The sequence below is a fragment of the Engystomops pustulosus genome, chromosome 7, assembly GCF_040894005.1.
Source record: "Engystomops pustulosus chromosome 7, aEngPut4.maternal, whole genome shotgun sequence".
NCBI classification, from domain to species: domain Eukaryota; kingdom Metazoa; phylum Chordata; class Amphibia; order Anura; family Leptodactylidae; genus Engystomops; species Engystomops pustulosus.
In genome coordinates, this window is record NC_092417.1 from 144,806,354 (window position 1) to 144,830,019 (window position 23,666).

Sequence of the window (23,666 nt, forward strand, 5' to 3'; positions counted from 1 at the left end):
CAGAGCCCCGGGGAGAGGATGAAGCAGGACTGTGAAGGAACGATGAAATGGTGAGAAAAGGTTTTTTATTTAAACAGAGAGGAGGTAGAAGGAGCTGGTCCCGCTTCCTGGTCTTGGCTCTGCACCTCTAGTGTGTCGGGGCAGAGAACAGGAAGCGGGACATTGCAGGACTGCACATTCTCCCTACCACTCGGGACGGTGGGACAGTGCCCAAAAACAGTGCCACCAAATCCTACTGCTCTATAATATGCTGCCTGCATTTAGGACACTATGTACCTGTATCTTCTCAGAGAAAAGTATACCTCCTCAGATACCTCCTTGGATAGTCAATAATGCAGTCACTTGGGTGAATCGCATTACTGCCACCATCTTGCTCCCTATGGAAGTGCCTAGTAATTTTTTGCTTTTACATATCCCATAGATGAGAAGTGGGGAAGCATGACCAACCCCCTTAACAGATTTAAATCGGTTGAATAAGAGAAATTAGCCCTTGAAACAAAAAGACCCCTACAAACAATGCCACCTCTATCTATGGGTTCTGTTAAGTATTATAAACCAAACTCAACCATGTTAATGGGACTGAGATGTAATAACATTGGTAAACCAGTGACTAAAGTGGTGCTGTTTATGGAAAAAAAACAGACCTGGACAAGCCCTTTAAAAAAGACGCGTCACCAGAATTCTACCCATCTCACCAGTAACACCTTCTGGTAAAGGGTTAAAAGTCCACCCCATATCACCTAAAATTATCTGCCTCAGATGCATTGGACTGGAACACTAGTGTGACAGTGAAACCACCAGTGGGACCCGAACGTGATGACTCCGCCCTCAGCCGGCACTGACTCTGCATGCTGCTCCATCCGTTTGGGACTTCAACTCTATCTGTGACCGAGTTCAAAACAATGATGATGTAGAGAGCTGTAGATAGCATCAACAATGCGTTTTTACATATTATCATGCACTTGGATGCTTTGAAAGGGTTTTTCTTCATTGTTGAAAGTGTAAGCAGCTGTGAAAATGTTAACACAGCTGCTTACACATCCAGCAATGAAGAAAAATGCTTTCAAAACAGCCAAACGCTTAGTAACATGGACAGGGCCGGCGCTATGGGTAGGCAAAGTGGGCAATTGCCCAGGGCCCCCTGCCCACTGGAAGAGAGAGGAGAATCTCTTCTTTCAAATGAATCTTGAATTGTGTTTCTAGGTGCCCTGGATCCAGAGATATTCAGGTTTAAAGTGAGAATATCAGGTGGCATTTTTATATATAAAAATCACTGACAACAGCAGTTAAACAGTTAATATCTCCATTTTCCTGACACTTAGAAACACATTTATATAAAAGAAGCGACTCTCTTCTTTCATAGGAAAAAAGAAGTGAGGTTCTATGTGTCACAGAGCCAGAGATACAGCCCCCTGAAGTGTGTCCCCCCGCCAGATTCTTAGCCATCAGACTGCAGGGAGCATTTGGTGGACACAGGAGCTGCTGCACCTCACAGATAATGGAAATAGTCACTTTATATGTTACTACATTTTGAGAAGGAATAAAATCAACTAATGTTCATGTTTTTAACCCTTCTATATGCAGAACTATCTAAGAACACACTTGCTCTCTTATTGCCTTTTATTTGGTGACAGTTCTTTTTGCAAAAATTGACTGATATGATGAACATTCGATCCTCTTCGCCTAATGTCACTATTATATATTAACACGGCGACCTAAAACATGTCCATAAAGTTATATGTAACACCAAAAACACACACATGGAATAAAGTTATTATTTCCCACCATCCTCCATTACTTACACCCATGTTATGATGTTCTCACTCAGATTCTTATGAAGCGCGGAGGGTTCTGTTATTGTGCAGATAATACATTGGCGACATCTAAACGTGACTTTTATTATGTCATAAGAGGGGTTTATGGATATACAGTTATTATTTGGGTGACCATTGTGTAAGGAGCATATAATGATAGATCTGTGTGACGTTCACGTAGTTTGGTGTCCCCTGTGGGTGTAACGTTCCCTTTGCTGCATATTTTGGTGAATATGCACATGTGGGGTCTGTATGATCTCCTCACATCTTGCTGTTCTAGGAAAGTATATTTTCTTTATATAAGTATCTGGACTTGTACATATTTTAGAGGCAATTTTGAATGTTAATTGCCAAATGCATCGCCTGTTTGTTGGATTTCAAAATTCTATAGGTTTTATGGCGCCTTTACTGTTTATTCTGTTTTATTGCTATATTTTGCAGGTTGTGACTGTCTTAAAATTTCTAGCTGAAAAGCAGATATCTAGTTATTACAGTGTTAGTGATATTATGTGGATTTATTTATGTGAACATATCAATATGGGACATTTGTGAGCTCTACACATGTCCATCTATTACATTTAGGAGTAGTGAAGGTAAATATTTTCTGTTTGGAGAACATTTTTTGCCATCAAAGTTCAAATTTTAAGTATTTTTTTATAAAAATGTTTCAGTTTGAATCAAATTTGCACGAAGGAGCCTCTGTCTATAAACTCTTTAATGCAATTTTGAAAATGGGGCAAAATTTTATTTTTTAAACGTCAAAATTGTAAAAATTGCTCTGGTCCATAAGGCGACAAAATATCCAGAAATGCCTGGCAGTGAAAGGGTTAATAGCCCTAGGTTGAATTCCCAGGTGAAGATGCTTATCATATATCCCCTGTCTATATATCTATCTGTCTAGTTATCCATCTCCTATAATCTGACCATTTATATATCTCCCTTTTTCTCTATCTATTTTTAAATCAATCTTCTATTTCTCTTCTACTGTATTTATCTTTCATCCATCTCCTGTATATATACTATAACTACGTTATAGTTCTGCATCTGGAAATCTCTATCATCTTTCATATTTATCTTCTATCATAATAATTATAATTAATAATGCTCACAATCTATTCAACCTACCAGTCATTTTGTGGAGTGTGGGAGGAAACCGGAGGACCCGGAGGAAACCCACGCAAACACAGAGAGAACATACAAACTCTTTGCAGATGTTGACCAGCGCTGCAAGGCTGTAGTGCTAACCACTGAGCCACCGCGCTGCCCATCACTCTCCCTATCACCTATCATCTCCTATAAAATTCTCCCATATTACAGTTTGTTTTACCATACTAAAGGAGCCTCTTACTGACTGTGACTGGTTATAAAATAGCTTTATTTTGGGGCCCCACTTTTAGTTTTGCCCAGGGCCCCACTTTGTCTAGCACCGGCCCTGAACATGGAAAAAGGCATCACAAACCCCATGTGTGACAGATGTATTTGGAGTGTGACTGGGTATTTGTTGTTGTTGTTCCTTGCCAGACACAAGCGTTTAGACTAGACACGTGTGTTCAGGGAGGAGATATTCCGTATGCGCTTGATGTGCGTTTCAAAATGAAATTTAATTGCAAACATAGTGCTATGCAGCATCTACATTATGGGGCATATTTATCAGGACCTCTGCGCACCGCCAGTGGCGCAGAGGCCCTGAAATAATCGCAAATGCTAGCTTATTGCTAGCTTTTGCGATTATTTTCCCCAACCCGCCACCTTCACACCAGTGGGGCGTGAAGGGGGGGGGGCGCGGCCGGACGGGAGTGGCCCGGCGCAGGGCGTTACTGTCCCCGCGCCTGCGTACTTGCTGCTGCCGCCGACTTTTCATAAGTGAAAAGTTGCCGGCTGCGTTTTTTTCTACACCAGGATAAACGCTGCGCTGCTGGCAGCCCGATACTTCAAGAGGCAGATGCCTCTTGATGTATCGGGTTGCGAATTTGCAGCGGCGGGGCGATCATACGCTGGCGCACGAGCGCCAGCGTATGATAAATATCCCCCTATGTGTCTACAATGCGTTTTAAAACACATTGCAAACATAACGGGAAAAACGCAACTCAAAACAGATCTGCGTTTTTACCATTATTAACCCCTTAAGGACGGAGGGTTTTTCGGCTAATTTCTCGCTCTCCAACTTCAAAAATCCATAACTTTTTCATTTTTACGTGTACAGACCTGTGTGAGGGCTTATTTTGTGCGTAACAAATTTTACTTTCCCGTAATGTTATTTATTTTAACATGCCGTGTACTGCGAAGCTGAAAAAAAATTCCAAATGTGGAAAAATTGAAAAAAAAACGCACGTGCGTCACGTTCTTGTGGGCTCAGTTTTTACGACTTTCACTCTTCGCTCCAAATAACACGCCTAATTTATTCTTTGGTTCGGTGCGATCGCGGTGATACCAAATTTATATAGGTTTTATTGTGTTTTAATACATTTTCAAAAATTAAACGAATGTGAACAAAAAAGAAAAAAATTTTTTTGCCATCTTCTGACGCTAATAACTTTTTCATACTTTGGCGCATGGAAATGTGTGAGGGGTCATTTTTTGCGAAATGAGGCGACGTTTTCATTGCTACCATTTTGAGGTCTGTGCGACATTTTGATCATTTTTTATTTCATTTTTTATGTTATGTAAAAAGGTGTAAAAGTCGCATTTCGGACATTTGGGCGCCATTTCCCGTCTCGGAGGTCACCGCCGGCCGTAACCGTTTTTATATTTTGATAGATCGGGCATTTTGGGACGCGGCGATACCTAATATGTCTGTGATTTTTACTGTTTGTTATGTTTTATATCCGTTCTAGGGAAAGGGGGGTGATTTGAACTTTTAATATTTTATAAATTTTTTTTATTTTTTAAACTTTTTTTTTTCTTTTTTTTTTCACTATTTTTTAGACCATCTAGGGTACATTAACCCTAGATGGTCAGATCGCTCCTACCATATACTGCAATACTACAGTATTGCAATATATGGCGTTTTTGCAGGTCTTACATTACAATGAGCCACTGGCTCATTGTAACGAACCTGCATAAACCATGTAGCCTCGTGTCAAAAGAAGACCCGAGGCTACCATGGTAACCGATCGCCGCCCCCCGATGACGTTCGGGGGCGTGGCGATCGAAAAAAAGATGGCGGCGCCCGCGCGCCGCCGTCTTTTAAACGCCGCCCGCGACTTTGCGGGCGGCGTTTAGAGGGTTAATAGCCGCGATCGGTGCTAGCACCGACCGCGGTTATTAGCGGTGGGGGTTTTGTGCAAAATGCAAAAACCCCCACCTCTGTATGAAGAGGACTCAGCCCGTGAGCCCTCTTCATACATCCCTTATACCTCTGCGCCGTAGAGCTACGGCGCAGAGCGTTAAGGAGTTAACAATGATGCTTTCAAAAAGCAATATAAAGGCATTGTTTCAGTGTGGCTTTAAAATGTATGTTTAATATTCATAGAAAAAGTTGGTCCCTCAAAATCAATTTCACTGGTCCTAGGTCCACCAGTACGACCCTGATTGCACCTTAATGACAGCTGCTTTTCTGATATGCAAATGAGTAGACATGAGTCAACTTCTGAAGAGAAGAGTCATGCTTCCCTGTCTCCTTCAGTGTTTCTTCAAATCTCAACCAGAGCAGACAGGAAGTCCTCTCCCTGTGCACTTCCTGTCCTTACCCTCTCACTTGCATGGTGTATTTAGCAGTGAGCACTGTGTGGGAAACTGCAGATCTCCTCACCATTTCACACACCCTGCAGCGGGCGGAGTCATGTGATGGTGGGCTCAGCCACACTCCAGTGAGTGCAACCAACATAAAAAAGGCAGAAAAAGTTTGGGGAATGATTTTACTGGTGGCAGGAGGCCGGTTTAAGCTGGGATACCTGTGCTGCACTTTTCAACAAAGGCAAGTGGCGGGGGAAGGGGGGTTTATTGTACATGTTCTTTTAACACTCAGTTTCCTACTGGATAACAAAGGGTGTGAGTAGACTTTTATATGTTGGGTTACTACAAGATATACTGTATACCGTATCCTCCTGGTTCTTTTACCTACCGTAGCTTTTCTTTAGCATCGGTGAAACTTTCTGATACAAAATATACAGATTGGTAATTCAGGTCTTGATACGGCTGAATGGCGGCTTCATCTGGATCAAAGGCTCGTACCTCTGGTTCATCAGACAAAGAATGCTTAAAAACAACAACAAAACTACATGAAATAGAAAAGCTTTACAATAGGAATGGTTTTTTAAGTAAGATAGAAGTTGCCTAAATCTCTGTTATTTCTTCCTCCCTAAAGCTCCTCAGGCAGATGACAGGGGAATACAACAGGGCATATACTTGATTCTAAAGAAAATCTACCATTTGATTTCATGCATTATGAATCGAACATACCTTGAGAATGCTGTGGCTACACTGATGCAGAAACATATCTTGTTTAATCCCTGATCCGAGCGGTTTTGCTGAAAAAACATTTATAAAGTTATGATAATGAGGCTCTGTGGCTTCTGTGGCTGCCTGAGCCTCTCCTCACCCTAATTATGCACTGCTTCAGCCGTATTTTGCCCAGTATAACAGAGAACACGTCATCACTGTGTTGTCCTTGACAGGCAGAAGTAATCAATCGCTGCACCATCCCCCAGCTGCTGTGTATGAGTCATCCAGCTCAGGTTGATTAGTCCTGTCTGGACAGTTCAGGAAGCTCTGTGTAATGTGTTTATGAACGGCAGCCTGATGCAACCCAGCTTTCCCAAACTCCTGAATTTTATAATTGTTTTTTGAGCAAAACCACATGGATCAGGGATTAAACAAGATATGTTTCTGTATCGGTGTAGCTACAGCATTCTCATGGCATGTTTGGTTTACATTACATAAAAATAAATGGTAGATTTCCTTTAACATCTCCTTTGGTCCTTTTAAAGCACATGCACACTCGACTGTGATATGGTCACATATAGATAAAAATGTCTGGATGTAATTTTAGTGGTCACTTGACATAGCGGGTAATAAAACGTATTTTACCAATGGATATTTGTCACCCATGTTAAAGAAAAATACTTGCTATCCAAATGCATGTCAGTTATGTTGACCACAGAAATCGTACTATGAACCCTATGGTAAGAAATTGTTACTAAATTTCTAATAATTACTGTCTATGTAATAATGACAAAATATTACGTACAAGCAATTCGCCATAGGACGATAGTAAACCGGCACCATAGGCTTTCACTTCTCCATCCTGCTTGCAAAGACCAAATTCCACAGTAAACCAATAGAGCTGCAATAAAATACAGGTGACAACAAAGTGTTAATATTGTTAATGTATGTAGTTGTATTTCTATAGAAGAACCATGCCCGAATCCTGTTTATAGCTCTCTTTTGTAAGGATACGTGGGGCAGATATGTGATGTACCCTTACAATAGATGCCTAGGATGTGCTTATACACTGGGATACGTTGTCCTGTTCCACCCCTAGTCACTGAAAGCAGGAGGAGTGAACACTGGCGGCAGTCAGTGATTGGCTGCTGAGGTGTTTCCTTACATGGAAGTTACATTAAGGAAACGTTCATTAGTGTACATTCAGCAGAGGCGGAGGATGGATGCAATACAGTTGTATCCTTCCCCCATAAGCCATTATTCTGTATACATCACTCAGCAAGAGCAAGCAGGTTGGAAAGATGTAGCTTTGTGTGCAAGGGCGTAACCACAAGGGTAGCAGCCATAGCAGCTGCTATGGGGCCTGTAGTGTCAGGGGGACTTGCATCTGTCCTGATACACTAATGAATGGAGGATATGCACCATTATATACATATTATGCTGCACATTGTACAGCACAATATGTATATGAAATTGCACATCTTCCACAGAATGAATCGGCAGCTCAGATTAGAAATTGGGAGGGGTCAGCAGAATGGCAGGACTAGTTACGCCCCTGTTTGTGTGTCTTTCCATTCTTTGTTTCCCACACTTTCTGATGTATGCTGTTCATACAGAAGCAAAAAGGAATCAGAGAGGGAAAACATTTCTATGGATGTGCTCCAGGATGGGAATGTATCCAAACATGTAAGGAAGTCAGATGTCATTTCTGTTCAGAAAAGGGTAATGGGCTGAACCCTCTCCATATAGGGCGGTTGTCTGCGGTAATATAGAGTAGATATAGATACTAATAACAACCGCAGCATCTAAACGTAAAGTTAGGGTGTGTCCAAGGTGACCCAGACATATTGCCAAAATGGCAGCTGAGTAGCCAATCATTCAGATTGACAAGCAATAGACACCCTTAGCCAATCACAGCAGTGTCTAGTAGCACCAATCTAGCAATATGTCTGGGTTGCTTTGGGTGCACCAAAACCCCAGAACCAAACTTAATGTTTTGGGTCCGCTCATCTCTACTTTAAAAGCGATGGCACATGGGCTTCATCTCGGACCTGACATTGTGGGGGGCTGTTCGGTTGCTCTGTGAGGCTGTTTTACTGCAGAAGTATATTGGCAAATATTGAAATACAGTTGTGTTGCAGTACATTGTATGACTGTTTAGACCCACTGGGGGTTCAAATGCCTAAGGGGCCATAAAAATAGTCATCCCATACAGTGGACACCATAGTAGTAAAAAAAAGTCACTTTTCTACCATTTTGCCAACCAACATATTTATAAAAAGGATCAAAAAGGCAAACTGTTCCCAAAGTGGTTTCAATGAAAACATCAGCTGGTTATTGGTTCTTACCGTTGCAAGTTTCTCTATTTCCTCATCTGTTGCTCCTAGTGACGCCAAACCAATATCCTGCAAAAAACGTACAGACTCAGCAATATATGAATGGGATGTTATCTTATGTATAGAGGGTCTGCATATTCCACCGCTCAGTATAGGAAGGTGCTTATAATCTGCCTCTACCATATTCCTAACTACCACACTAGGGCACCATGAGAAGCCAATAAACTTGTAGTATAGTACAAGAATATTGGGCCATGATTATGTTTGGACCCATGGCCCCAGCACTGCATCTAATTTTTATGTCCTGTTCACACCTAATTTTTGGATATATGTGTAACACGATGATCAGTTTTTCAAGACAATGGGGCTCATTTACTAAGGGTCCGTGGACCGCATTTTCGCCGGGTTTCCCGACGATTTCCGTGTTGCGCCGCATTTAACAGGGGTTTTTGGCGCACACAATCGGATTTTGGCGCATCTGCAAACAGGGCCGGATTAAGGATGGTGAGGGCCCCTGGGCGCAAAATCTGGTGGAGACCCCACTTAGTGTAGCGTACATACATATCGTCCTGCTCACTATCCACTATCCCAGCAGTCACTCAGCTACATACAGCGCCTCACCCCCAGTAACACAGCTACATACAGCTGTCTCGCCCGCAGTAACACAGCTACATACAGCTGCCTCTCCCCCAGTAACACAGCTACATACAGCTGCCACGCCCCCAGTAACACAGCTACATACAGCCGTCTCGTCCCCAGTCACACAGCTACATTCAGTCACCTCGCCCCCCAGTAACACTACTACATACAGCCACCTCACCCCCAGTAACACAATTGCATGGGGTCCGAACTGGGGGGCTCGAGCCCCGGGAGCCCCCCCTATAATCCGGCCCTGTCTGCACCAAATGTGTCTGTGTTTGGCCACCAAGTGGCTGTATTTTGAAGTGCAGCCTGTTGAGGCTTTAGAGAGCATATAAGGCATGGAATAAAGACGTAGATTATTCTAATGCATCCTATGGAGTCCTGAAAAATGCTAATAGATAACACAGTATTTCACACATCACAGGTATCTGTTACACAGAAGTTAAACTGTAGTAAAACTTTTTAAACTTACTTGTGAAAATTGAGCAAATGTTCTGTCAGCCAACATAGGAACATGTCCAAGGAGCTCGTGACAACAGTCCCTGAGGAGCACCACAAGACAGAAAGTGATTCTTCCACATATACATGGACATTAGGCCGTATCACAGCGTCACCAACTGAATAACGGGCCCATCTCTATCTGGTAACTCAGTTAATGTAACTTTTATGGTTAATGTGGACGTAATGTGATGACACTGGCCTATTATTAAATCTTCATTGATCCTGTCTCCATGAATATCATCATTATGGGTTGTATGGTCCTGCTAAAGCCTTATACTGGCCTCAGCTGTACATCAGGGAAAGGCGGCAGTGGTTATGTGCACTTAATGTCACTGTTAAAGCTTATGTTTACAGAACCGCAGTGACTCGAGTTGCTGTGCTGGACCAGAAGGAAGAAATGGGTTCAACAGTCGGCAAAAACCAGCACCAAAATGAAAATTTGGATAAAGAAAATCACAAATTTTATTCTTAAATGGGTAAAATTCAGGTAAAATTCACTGAAACAACCAGAGAAGAAAATCCAGGGCTTCCAGGAGAATACTGTCCAAAATTTCTTATTTTATTAAGTTCCAATAAAAGCATATTTCATGGCAGGGTGCATAGGAAAACATGACGTAACATCACAGGTACAACGACCAGTAGGAAAGTATTCAGACCCCTGTAAAGTTTTATTCTTTGTTTCATTGCAGCCATTTGATAAGATGAATAAGTTGTACACTCTGCCCCCATCTTGACAGAAAAAAACAGACATGTAGGTATTTTTGATAACTGAAATATCACATGGTCATAAGTATTCAGACCCCTTGCTCAGTGTTGAGTAGAAGCAGCTTTGGAGTTCGTACAACCATGAGTCTTCTCGGGAATATGATGCAACAAGTTTTTCGCGTTTGGATTTGGGGATCCTCTGCCTCTTCCTTGCAGATCCTCTCCAGTTCCCTCAGGTTGGATGGCGAACGTTGGTGGAAGCCATTTTCATGTCTCTCCAGAGATGCTCAATTGGGTTTAGGTCAGGGCTCTGGCTGGGCCAGTCAGGAATAGTCACAGAGATGTTCTGAAGCTACGGCTTTGTTATTTTAGCCGTGTGCTTAGGGTCATTACAGGGTATTTATCAGGGCTGCTGCACAGGCCCCCGCCATATACATCAGGAGGCCAAAGCCTCTAGATGTATCCAGCTGTGAGTGCCAGCATATGATAAATAACCCCATTGTCTTGGAAGGTGAAACCTCAGACCAGTCTGAGGTCCAGAGTTCTGGAAGACGGTTTCATACAGGATATCTTCATACTTGGCTGAATTTAACTTTCCTTCAATTGCAACCAGTCGTCCTGTCCCTCCCCCTAGAATGATGTTGACACCATCGTTTGGCTGGTGATGAGCAGGGCCTGGATTTCTCCACATATACCGCTTACGCAAACTGTATGCAGCTTTAATATGACTTGCACTGAGAAGAGGCTTTCGTCGGCACACTCTGTCATAAAGCCCCGACTGGTGGAGGTTTGTATCTCTGGAGCTTAGCCACAGTTATTTTCGGATACTCCAATAAACTCTCTTACCGATGCTCTTCCCCCATGATTGCTCAGTTTAGCTGGATGACCAGGTCGAGGAAGAGTTGTGATTGTCCCAATCTTCTTCCATTTATGGATTATGGAGGACACTGTGCTCTTAGGAACCTTGAGTGCTGCAGAAATTCTTTTGTAACCTTGGCCAGATCTGTGCCTTGCCACAATTCTGATTTTGAGCTCCTTGATCAGTTCTTTAGACCTCATGATTCACGTGTATTCTGACATGCACAACGAGCTCTGAGGTTTTACAGGTGTGTGACTTTTCTAATCAAGTCCAATCAGTTTAATTAAACACAACTGGACTCCAATGAATAAGTAGAATCATCTCAAGGAGGATCAAAAGGAAATAAACAGCATGTGAGTTAAATATGAGTGTCACAGCAAAGGGTCTGAATACATATGACCATGTCATTTTTCAGATTTTCTTGTTTAATAAATTAGCAAAAATATTTACATTTCAGATTTTTCTGTCAAGATGGGATGCAGAGTGTACATTAATGCGCAAAAACTATTTTGATGCTAGATCTCCCAGATCTCACTATCATAGTTCCACCAAATGATTGTGGTTGAACTAGTGACCACACAAACTGCTATTTGTTATAAACCCTATTGAATTCTAGTTATTTTGCTACTGTCAGGGAATCGCACTACTAACTGGCAGTGATGTCACCCTATATACATGGTACATATTGTGGATTTATTACGTACGGTTCTGGAGAGTGCATAGGTGATGATGCGTGCCGGATATACTGGGTACACTGGAAAACACGGAAAGCCAAACTAGAGAGGAAGTCACGAGCGGACAGAAGGCCGGCCACGGGGCGTACCTGGAAGCCAGTCCTTTCTGTAATAGATAAGAGACTTACAGGTAAGGGCTGGGACTAGTACAAGACAAATAGAAGAAACATGGCCGAGGGTCAGTAATAAGATATGGAAATGGATATAAAGAACTGTTGCATCCCATAAAGCCGCTGCATGATCATATTAATCTATAAAAATGACTCCCACATATACACATGAGAATGGAGGCCATTTCACCCACTATTTATTTATTTAAAATAAATATTTTTTTTATATTTATATTATTTATTTTGCAGTTGCAGTTTACAATATTGCCAGCAGATGGAGCCAAATTCCAGCGTCAATTTACTCATAACTAAAAACTGATGGCTAAATAAGCATCTATCTATAATCTATGATAACATTATAATACAGTATCTGTAATTATAACACAGTGGGGTAATTTATCTTATGTCCCCCTTCCTAAACTCTTTTTTTTGCGCCTGTCGTTAGTCTATTTTTTGTACCTGATTTGTCTTCATCATGTTTCTTTTGCGCCTTATTTCAAGGCAAATTTTAAAAAAGGCGAAATTTTGCTGCGCAAATCATACTATTGCTTTTCCTAAGCATGGTCTGGACTGTTATTGCAAAATTATTTGAGCCCATATAGGCATCTGGAAGCAGGAGAAAGAAAAAGACAAATTAGGTGCAAACCATGCTGCATGGCGAACTCTGGTAAAAAGTGCAAAAAATTGTGCAAATACCCTAATTTGCTAAATAAGTCACTAAAATACAACCATCAGACTAAGGCTATATTCACACGAACGTGTGCCCACCGTACCGTAGCTCGACAGGCACACATCGGCACCGGGGGAGGAGGAGGAGCTAAACGCCCCTCTCCATAGCGATACATGGCGCACAGTGCCGTATTCCGCGGAAAGACAGGACATGTCCTATCTTTCTCCTGCCTACAGAACGGTACGGTGCCGTACGTGCTGTACCGTACCGCTCCCGTACGGCGCTGTCATAGGGGGACTTATATACAGATTGATTGATGGATAGATAATAGGGAGAAGATACAAAGTTAAATAGATAAACAAAAAGATGGATAGATAAATCGTTAAGTAGACAGATATATAAATAGGAAATAAACAAATTATAGGAGAAACACCTGCACCGGCATTCAACCATGTGGCATTAAAAGAGCAATACATCCTCTGCCGACAAAAGTCTACATCCAGGGGGCCCCTTTAGGACAAGGGACCCTGGGCAAATACCCAGTTATGCCGGCCCTGGTCAGAGGTAGGATGTGCCAGGGGCGGTGCTGTCTCTTTCTTTTTCCTGACCTGGATGCTCCCAGTTTTCTATTACCTATACCCTTTATCCCTGATTGGATGGTGAATTGGTTATATGTGTCTTATTTTTTGCCTCTCTGCAAACATATTGCAATTGATCTCAAGTATCCCATGAATGGCTTATGTACTGTTTACATAGTTATCAGTGCCGATTGATCTATGCTATTGTGATGTATAACATTTTATTGTGTGTATATAATGTGGTTTTAATAGAATACATTAAAAGTTACATTTTAGTATCTGCTTTCACCATTTTTGGTGTGGTGGGTGAATCATAGTGCCATAGGCTATACCTCTACCTACATTAGGACTCTACATTAATGTTCTGCTCCTTCCATGTATAATTTTTCAATCGTAGGTTGCACTTCAGATTGCATTCAGTTACTAAGGCTTGTACATTGGTGGCAGGGCCCTTGTGTATGGGATTCTTTCATCTAGTTTACCTTTTAGAAAGCAGGACACATCCTGTAGCTGTGGGATGTTGTCTTCGCTGTATCCACAATGGGTCTCCAGCAGATGAAAGGCTTCTAGGTGCTCCTTACATGCATGAGTAGGGTAGAGACTCTTAAGGGTCGAGTACACTTCCTTCCTGCAAATATCAGTAAAAAGATTGAACTATAACTCGATATATATCATCTTCCAAATTTACTTCCATAGGGGTTACCTCTTACCAGGTTGTGATTTCCTCTGGCAGGTACTCCACCCGTGGTATCACATCGCCGCTGTAAAGATGAAGAATGAAGCATTTGTGAAATACAACCTCATTGTAAAGATTTAGATTCCAGTGCTCATTTTTCAATTACCTCCCCTTGGGGTAGGTTATTAGGATCACAATGATAGAGTTTTGGCACCAAGCACCCCATCCGATCGTGGGGTTTGAAGCTGTTAGCGCTGCTTCTGCTTCACAGGTCTATGAAGTCACTTATATCAGTCACATGAAATGTTTATAGCTCAGTCTCAAGGTGATGAGCAGCAATACCAGCCACTGCCACTACACAATGTACGGTGCTGTGCATGGTAGAATATAAATGATACTATTTATAATGTTGCCGCCTGACTGTTGGGCTTGGGTCTCAGACACCCTCTTTACAAAATGTTAGCTGAGTAAAGGGCAGATCTTACTACAAAAACACCTTAAACGGTTCCATACATCGAAGTATGAAAATGAAAGTGGTGTCAGAATATGTCAGAAAGAAGACATTTCTTTTGTACGAAAAAAAATAAATTTTTTGAATGTATTAGCTTCCTAGCGTATGTAACTTGATTCTTAGTACTGAAGTTCTTAATAGGAACCTGTCATCAGCAAGGTTATTTTTACATGATTCAATACAGGTTTCTATACCCTCTGGCATGTTGATTTCAAATATGCCTTTGGGGGGGCAGTTCAAATGGCACCAGTCTTCAACTCTTCAAACTCAACTCTCTACCTTCCTGATTCCTGATGACAGGTTCCCTTTAAGTACAATTTGTTAGCCTTCATACGTCTCTGTAGACTGAAAAATAAAAAAGTTATGGCTGCAGCATTAAGGGGCTCTGGTACCACCCCTAGACCACCCCTTGAGGTTCATAAGGATAATTGTAAAAGTTGATTTTAGAAGGAAGGAGGCCATGGATAACAAATATGAGAGGATTACCACAGTCACAGTGCCTGGATCTATGAGTAAGTGCCCCTGGTTTATCATGATGAATTTTGATGGCAGATTTCCTTTTTTATTAGACAGGATTAGATTTTGCAACGTATTTCAGACATGGATTTTTATATATTTACATGGAATTGTGATATGATGCCATTATTCACCACATATGATGCTGGTTAATGCACCTGTATAAATGCGCTGTTGCTTGATAATGCCTTAAAGGGGTTGTCCGAGAGTTCTGGAAAAAAAAACTAAAGGTGGCCAGGAGAGGGCTGCTTAAAAAAATAAAATCCTACTTACCTTCTGGTGCCCTCCGGTATCCATCGCTGCTGGATTCAGCTTCCAGCCGACCGTGGCTGGGCACGCCTACCCGTCCCTATTCACAGCATTGTGAATGCGGGCCGGACGGTTGTCGGGTCCGGCCGGAAGCTGAGGGCAGTGATGGCAAACCTTTTAGAGGCCGAGTGCCCAAACTACAACAAAGACCCGCTTATTTATCGCAGAGTGCCAAACAGAAATTTAATTTGTGATTTATACTCCCTTCTCTGTCACAGCTTTCATTGATACCAGCCCCTGAGGACACCAATAAAGCAGAAAATAGTCCCAGGTAGAGCTGTCACTTTAAAATAGCTTTGTGCACAGCAAGTCCTGGGCTGTCTGGGCCTGCAGGAAGATACCAGGAGTCATCTCTGGTGATGGCCTGTGTGCCCAGAGAAAGGGCTCTGAGTGCCACCGCTGGCACCAGTGCCATAGGTTAGCCATCACTGCCATAGGGGGTCAAATAGAGAAATGTCCCTGGCGGGCACAGACCCAGCGGTATCGCTGACACCTCAATACACAGTCCGATTCTCCAGGGGCAGGGGTGATCACAGCAGGACTTCCTGTAGGTCACCGGAAGGTAAGTAGGACTTTATTTTTTTAAGCAGCCCTCTCCCGGCCACCTTTAGTTTTTTTTTCAGAACTCAGACAACCTCTTTAATAGAGAAGGCAAAATGTTGCTTGTTTTTTACTATGGTGGAATAAAAAGTATATTATATTTTCAACTATGCTGCTTCATTGCTACTTTTTTTGTGGATCTAAGAGTAAGTGAATTATCATGCTTGATTTCGATGGTAAATTTCCTTTAATATTAGACAGGTTTAGGCCATCTGCACCATTATATCAATTAATTGATCACTTTAAACACACATGAGGCACACTCCTATGATGTCCATATATTTTAGATCAGCCAGGGGTGGATTAAGACTACCATGGGCCCTGGGCTGTATGAATATTACTTCCTACATTTAACTCCCTACATATGGTAGTAGAACCAAGCTAGGAGATTTCTGCCTGTTTTCAAACTCCGGTTTCAGCACCTGAAATGTCTCTTGTGTACATGTGTATTGAGAGCAAGTGACAGGATCGGAGGTAGTGGATCCTCTGAACCACTGCGGACGATGAAACAAGCCAACACCTGGGACCGGAGTCTAAGTGGCACATGATCCTTCACCTGAGCCCGCCGCAAAGCAGGATGGTCTTGCTGCGGCGTGTTACCACCAGGTCATTCCACAGGCGTGACTTGTCCGTGGTGGCATCCAATGCCAAGGTACAGGAACAGCAGGCAATCTCGTAGTTGGGGACAGGCAGGAGGTCAGGATGGGCAGCACGGGATCAGAGTCGGGGATGTAACAATAGGTCAAGGCAGGCAGCGAAGAAGACTAGTCAGTCACAATCACAATAACAGCGCAGGGCATCAGACAAAGCTTTCTCTAAGGCACAAGGCACCAAGATCCAGCAGGGTGTGCAAGGAGAGGCAGGTTTAAATAGATTTCTGGGAAATGGGCAGTGCCAATTAACGGTGCGCTGGCCCTTTAAATCTCCTGAAGCCTGGAGATGGGGATGGGGACATGCATGCACGGACCATAGAGGGGAATCAGGACCGGAGAGAGGTGAGCAGCGTAAGTGCCGGGCCTGTGAACATGGAGGGGCATCCCGTAACCCCTGTGACAGCAGGGACATATATAAGAGGATTTTAATGGGAGAAAAAACTGCCTATATTACTGTATAATCCACTGCTGCATCTTCCCTGCCCTATACACATGTACGCTCAGCTCAGCTCCAGCAGAATACGGAGTCCTCAGAACCCAGGACTACTGGAATGCTTATTTCCCCCAAACTTCTGAGACCACGAATTCAACATACACGTTTAATATTGGTGAATTTGAGTGATAGATGGCAAATTTTAATGGCCTGCATATTTTATGCCATAGAAATGATTTTTTATGCTATATATATTTTATATTTTATTCTACATTCATGTCATTTCATCTTACTGTCTATAGGAGAAGGCTATGTCAGCAATCATCTTCCTCCTCTTGCGGTACTCCTGGTCAGAGAAACCCTGAAAAAGAAGATCAATAAAAATGAGGGATTGATAAGTAATTTTTTTTTTTTAATAGAAGCAAAGTTTATGTCTACTAAAAAAAGGATCTCGTATGAATCCTGACAATCTGTAAGTTGTGTTATTCCTCTATTATTCCTTTATTAAAATTGAATAAATAGGTAACTGTCTGCTAACATTACCCTTGTGATTAGACTTTGACAATGTCCAGTCAGGGGCGTAACTACAGTGGTAGCAGCCGCTATGGGACCCACAGTGTCAGAGGGCCCCACCATCTGACTTTACACTACAGAATGAAGGATGTGGCACTGTTTGTGTGTATATATGTGATGTGTATTATGTATATTTTGAAATGGGAATGGGGCCCCATTCAGATGTTTGCTAGTTATGCCCCTGCTGGGAATAACAATCTATTCACATGTCTTCAAGAAGAATAACAAAGTAATGGCCCAATGCTGAGTATGATTTTCTATAAAGGTAGTGGTGTCGTCCTGGGTGGTTTCTATCAGCATTATGGATATATGACCATTACTTGTGTTGTGATTCCATGAATTTCCAATAAATCTATAATTAGAATAGGTATATATCTGGCTTACCGGATGATCCAAGTCTAGATCCGGATCGAACTTGGTAACCAAGTGGTGACACTTGTCCAGGTCTGAAATTTTTGTCGGAAACCAGTGAACTGTATGTGTCGAAAGAAAGAATTTTATTTAGTAAAAAACTAGCTTTTTAAAGAAGTGTAAATTCATGTCTTCCTGGTCCTGTGTTATCTGATATCTGGTAGATATTCATATCTAGCGTCTATTTATCAGCCATTGCAGGTGAACAAGGGGCAGTATATACACCATTACCCTGTGCAGCTACACCGCACACCGCATTTCCGTCAGGTTTCCCGACTATTTCCGATTTGCGCTGCATTTAACAAGGGTTTTTGGCACACGCAATTGGATTTTGCTGCAATCGGATTTCATGCGACACAAATCGGGGGCCTGGCCGTCAGACAATCCGACTGATTTGGACTAAGTTTGGGATTTAAAATTCAAATTGTGTTGCAAGCCATGCACTCGCATACACCGGGAAGAAGATGGTGAACTCCGGCGGACCTGAGCGGGGAATCGACACATGCAGGATATCGGGCGCACGATCTTAGTGACTTCATCCTCGTTGGACAACGCACCTCATGGTAAGTAAATGCGCCCCATTGTGTATTCCCTACTCATCATACTAATGTATTAAAACACAATAAAACCTGTATAAATTTGGTATCACCGCGATCGCACCGAACCAAAGAATAAAGCTGAGGTGTTATTTTGAGTGCACAGTCAAAGTCGAAAAAACTGAGCCCACAAGAACGTGACGCACGTGCGTTTTTTTCAGTTTTTCTACATTTGGAATTTTTTTCAGCTTCGCAGTACACAGCATGTTAAAATAAATAACATTACGGGAAAGTAAAATTTGTTACGCACAAAATAAGCCCTCACACAGGTCTGTACACGTAAAAATGAAAAAGTTATGGATTTTTGAAGTTGGAGAGCGAGAAATGATCGGAAAAACCCTGCGTCCTTAAAGGGGTTATCTGGGTTTAAAAAATTTCTTATGGCCGGGCTGGGGAGGGCTAGTTAAACATAATAAACATGTACTTACCTCGTCCAGCGCCGCTGATGTCCCGCGCCGCGGTCCCTTCGATCCGTGCCCCTGTTTGTTTACAGGGGCACGGAAGCCGCGCACAGGGAGCTTCCGGTCCGCAATGTGGACGGCTCCTCCCATCCGTCTCTATCTCTCAGCATTGTAAGCGCTGGGAGATGGTGCGCATGGGAGCATCCAGCCGGCTGGAAGCTCCCTGTGCGCACTTGTAATGAAACCGGCGCACAGAGAAGACCGGCCGCGGCGCGGGACATCGGCAGCACCGGAGGAGGTAAGTACATGTTTATTGTGTTTAAATAGCCCTCCCCAGCCCGGCCATAAGAAATTTTTTAAACCCGGATAACCCCTTTAAGGGGTTAATATAATTAGTGGATCACAGATTCTTCTAGCAGGACATAATGGGGTACATTTACTTACCGGGTCCTGTCTCGATCCCCGATCCGGATGGTCCGACGAAGATGAAATCCAGCGCGATTCACCCGAGATCCTGCAGGATTCGCTTCCTCGCTGAGGTCCACCGGAGTTCACCTTCTTCTTCCCCGTGTATGTGAGTGTCTTGCGATACAATTTGCGATGTTAAATCCCGCGCGTTGTCCGAATCCATTGGATCGTCCGACGCCCCCCCCCCCCCCATTTGTGTCAGGTGAAAGCCGGCGCCAAAGCGCCAAAATCCGATTGTGTGCGCTGAAAAACCCTGTTAAATGCAGCGCAACACTGAAATCGCCTGGAAACCGGACGAAAATGTGCTCCACGGACCTTTAGTAAATGAGCCCCAATGTCTATAGCAAGGCTGGCATTTAAGTTGTGAAATGCTTGTGTGCACACAGGACGTGTAGTCGGTGGACATGGTGCCTAGGGCAGTGAACGGGTGGAGGTAAGTAGCAGTAGTGGTAATAGTAGTAGTTGGAGCAGGTAGCGTGGACATCCCCCCTCCTCCCCATCCTACCAGACTACTGCAGGAGTGGGATTTGGTCAAAGTGCCAGCTCCCACCCTGTGGTTGTTGCATTGTTGTCTCAGTTCCTTGCTCTGTTACCATTCATTTCACAGGCTGCTGGTGTGCAAGAGGTGACATGTCTGATGTCACCACGTGTCTCCTATAGAGAAGAAGGTGCCTGGGAAAGATGACAGGAATAAGTTAAGGGTTTTTTTACATTGTCTACTAAGGGCAGCAGTGGCTAAAAGGGGTCAGCATGGCTACTGGGGATAGCACTAAGACTACTGGTTATTTGGAGCAGCACTAGGACAGCTGTGGGCAGCACTAGGACTACTGACTACTGGGGGATGCATCTAAGATTACTGGGAGCAGGCACTGAGACTTCTTGGAGAAGACACTGAGACTACTGGGGGTTGGCACTGTGACTCTTGGCTACTGTGTGGGGGCAATGTAACCTTTAGCTACTGTGTGGCGGGTACTGTGGGGTACTGTTAATATATCGGCTATCGTGGGAGACTGTTACTATAGTGGCTACTATCAGAGCACTATGTTGTTAGATATCAGTATTAGGTATGTAACAAGAAGAGATGATGATGAAGTGCGATACCTAACATTTCTGTGTGACTAAACTGCACAGAAGGGTTGTAGCTGGATAAAGATGAAATGGCGGTCAGGTAGAAATAGAAAATGAAAGAGACTCCTTAGATCAAAATTGTCATCTGTGAGTAGCTGGATTTACAGTAAGTGCTAGTATCACACAGCAGCTCACAATTCTGCTCTAGATATTTATGCACTGAGCATGGTTCTGGTACTGTTTTTATATGATAAGATGGGTTCTAGTGTTATTTTTGTCTACTGATCTAGGTTCTGGTGCCACATTTATGTTCAGAACTCAGTTACTGTGCTTTAAATGTACAACTTGGATTTGGTACTATACTGTATGCACTAAGACTGGTTCTGGTTCTGTATATATGTACTAGGCTTTGTTCTAGTGCTGATATTTGGTACTGGTCTTAGCTCTGGTTTTGTATTTATGTACTGGCTGTGTTCTAGTGCTGCATTTTGGTACTGGGCTTAGTTCTGGTGCTGTGCTTATGGTTTACGCTTGCCTTAAGTATTTAACTTGATTTTGGCATTGTATGTGTTCTGCATCCTGGATTTATGCAGTTATCTGAGCATTTTTGTATTTATGGGCTGTTAATGGGGGCTGTATTGGTTCACATATGAGAGCATTAAGCATCTACAACAAATAGTCTGAGCAGATAGGTATGTAAACAATTTTTTTCATAGTTATCCAAAAGTGTATTTTAAAATCTAGACTTGAAGACCATACGGTTGGAAAATGTTAACTGAGTCGCCGCTAGATACAAAAAGGTTAAACTTAATATTTTATATATTAATGTAAAGTGCATCTTGCTCCCCTGTCTGAGCCTATTTCACACACCTGATATTGTAGAAAAGATTAGTCATTGCCTACCTACCTTTCACTTCCTTTGTGGTCCTTACATCTTCTGATACTCTTCTTATAGAGCTCATTAATGTGCTAAGGTCTGAACGATGGACTTCACAGCGTATAAAATATTCCAAATCTGAGCTTGATCCTGTTCCCTTCTTTCCAGGTCTTGTCTCCAGATGCTGGATTTTGGCTTCAAATGTCTGAGATAAAGGTATATTCAATATATTAGGAGAAAGGTCTGGCAACGTAAAACACGTGCAGGGGTGGAGGAGGGGCAGCGCAACAGGTCTATATAGGTAGTACAGCCTTTATATTGTGTATTTGTCACCATTCGTGCACCGTATTTTCTGGACTATAAGATGCACTTTTTAGCATGAAAAAATCTTGCTAAAAAGTGCCTCCATCTTATAGACTGAAGTTCTCGAGGATCCAGCACTGCCAGACCTTCCTGACCACAGTAATGGAGATCAGGTGATGCTCTGATATAGAGCTGCACCTGATCTCCCAGAGGGGAGAGCCTGGCACTGCTCTCCCCTCTCCCGCGTGTCCTACAGGACCTGCGGTGATGTCAGAATCATGTGACTGATCACATTCTTCTTACATCACCACATACTGCCGATAATGGGGACATGCTGCCCTGGGACAGGGTAAGAAGAAGTGGAAGAGGGTGATAGGGGAAGAGGGGCAGGGGGGGTTCTGTGTGTATAGCTGAGCTGTTTGTGTAACTATATGGATGATGCAGAGCTGTGTGTGTAACTGTATGGATGATGCAGAGCTGTGTGTGTAACTCTATGGATGATGCAGAGCTGTGTGTGTAACTGTATGGATGATGCAGAACTGTGTGTGTAACTGTATAGATGATGCAGAGCTGTGTGTGTAACTGTATGGATGATGCAGAACTGTGTGTGTAACTGTATAGATGATGCAGAGCTGTGTGTGTAACTCTATGGATGATGCAGAGCTGTGTGTGTAACTGTATGGATGATGCAGAACTGTGTGTGTAACTGTATAGATGATGCAGAGCTGTGTGTGTAACTGTATGAATGATGCATAGCTGTGTGTGTAACTATGGAAGATGCAAAGCTGTGTGTGTAAATGTATGGATGAAGCAGAGCTGTGTGTGCTGTGCTTTAGTGCAACCAATAGGGATATTTTAATTAGAGTAAAATATATTTTTCCTTTTTTGGAAGCCTAAATCTGGGGTGCGTCCTATAGTAAGAAGCGTCTTATAGTCCGAAAATACGGTACATATTCTTATATATACTGTTTTATGTATATACATGTTATGTATACATGTCTGTCTTGGAGAGTTGTCTATTGCGTCCTGTTTTATGTGGGCTCACTCTGTATGTTATGATTTTATTGTGTGTTTTAAATAGTTTTTTATAAAGTAGATTTTTTCACTTTGAAATGGCAGAATTCTCTCCCGCTTTCTTTGGTTTAGTTGTGTCTAGTGGAGAGGCCGGACCCATTCCAGGCACATATTTACTACCACCTGACATAGCCATATATGTAGTTTATCATCTATAGGTTTATGTATTTATAACACACTGATAAAAACAGAGTTTACACTTTTTTTTACGACAATTACGACAAAAGGGACATAGTATTTGTAAAGTGGGTGCGGCTTACCAAAAAGTTATGCAAAACACACCAGAATTTTGGCACAATTTTCTAGCATTAACTAAGCCAACTAATATGAGGTGTATAGTTAGACTACACAGTCTTAAAGGGAACCTTGCATCGTAAATTGACCTATTGAACCAATACCAGTATGTTATCAAACAGGTTATCAACTTCCAGTTCATTTCATGTTCCAGTGTAATGGCATTATTTGGGACATGCATGTTGTAGTGAGAAATAAGTTGGAGACATAAAATCTTGGAGGAAGATATTTTAACACCAAAGTCAAGCTCTCCTTATCGCAGAATGCTCCACTTCACTGTAATTGAGGGCCCTGCATCCAGGGACATTATTAGCAGATCTCCTAAGTCTTGTGCCTGATGTCCATCACAGCAGAGTGGGAGTTCTGGGGCAGGGGGAGCTTGACTTCAGTATTGAACTCTCTGATGTTATACAACCTATTTACAACTCTCTTCAAGGTTGATTTTCTGGATGCCACCACCAAAACACCCAATGAAAGAAAACATGATCTGGAATGTGTTAATCTGCTTTACAACCTACTGGTTTCTGCCCCCATTAAGTGGAATTTGCGTAGACAATGGAAAATTTTTTTA

The 23,666-nt window shown here is 42.6% G+C and overlaps 1 protein-coding gene across 2 annotated transcripts in view; it reads right to left on the minus strand.

The window, feature by feature from the left end:
• The window catches only part of TH (tyrosine hydroxylase), a 32,867-nt gene that overhangs the window by 1,932 nt on the left and 7,269 nt on the right, over positions 1-23,666 (minus strand). Inside the window, exons 3-12 of one of the 2 annotated variants that reach the window (XR_011849018.1) lie at positions 21,455-21,629; positions 17,988-18,076; positions 17,324-17,391; positions 14,043-14,093; positions 13,815-13,960; positions 11,945-12,080; positions 9,648-9,717; positions 8,546-8,602; positions 7,003-7,098; positions 5,878-5,989 (exon numbers count right to left, since the gene is read on the minus strand). Coding sequence is in view for 1 of the 2 variants with exons in the window: in XM_072118113.1 (XP_071974214.1) it covers positions 5,878-6,011; positions 7,003-7,098; positions 8,546-8,602; positions 9,648-9,717; positions 11,945-12,080; positions 13,815-13,960; positions 14,043-14,093; positions 17,324-17,391; positions 17,988-18,076; positions 21,455-21,629 (1,022 nt within the window). In the remaining variant the exon portion in view is untranslated. Of the gene's footprint in view, positions 1-5,877; positions 6,012-7,002; positions 7,099-8,545; positions 8,603-9,647; positions 9,718-11,944; positions 12,081-13,814; positions 13,961-14,042; positions 14,094-17,323; positions 17,392-17,987; positions 18,077-21,454; positions 21,630-23,666 lie in introns of both variants that reach the window. The other variant, XM_072118113.1, reaches the window with a different exon arrangement.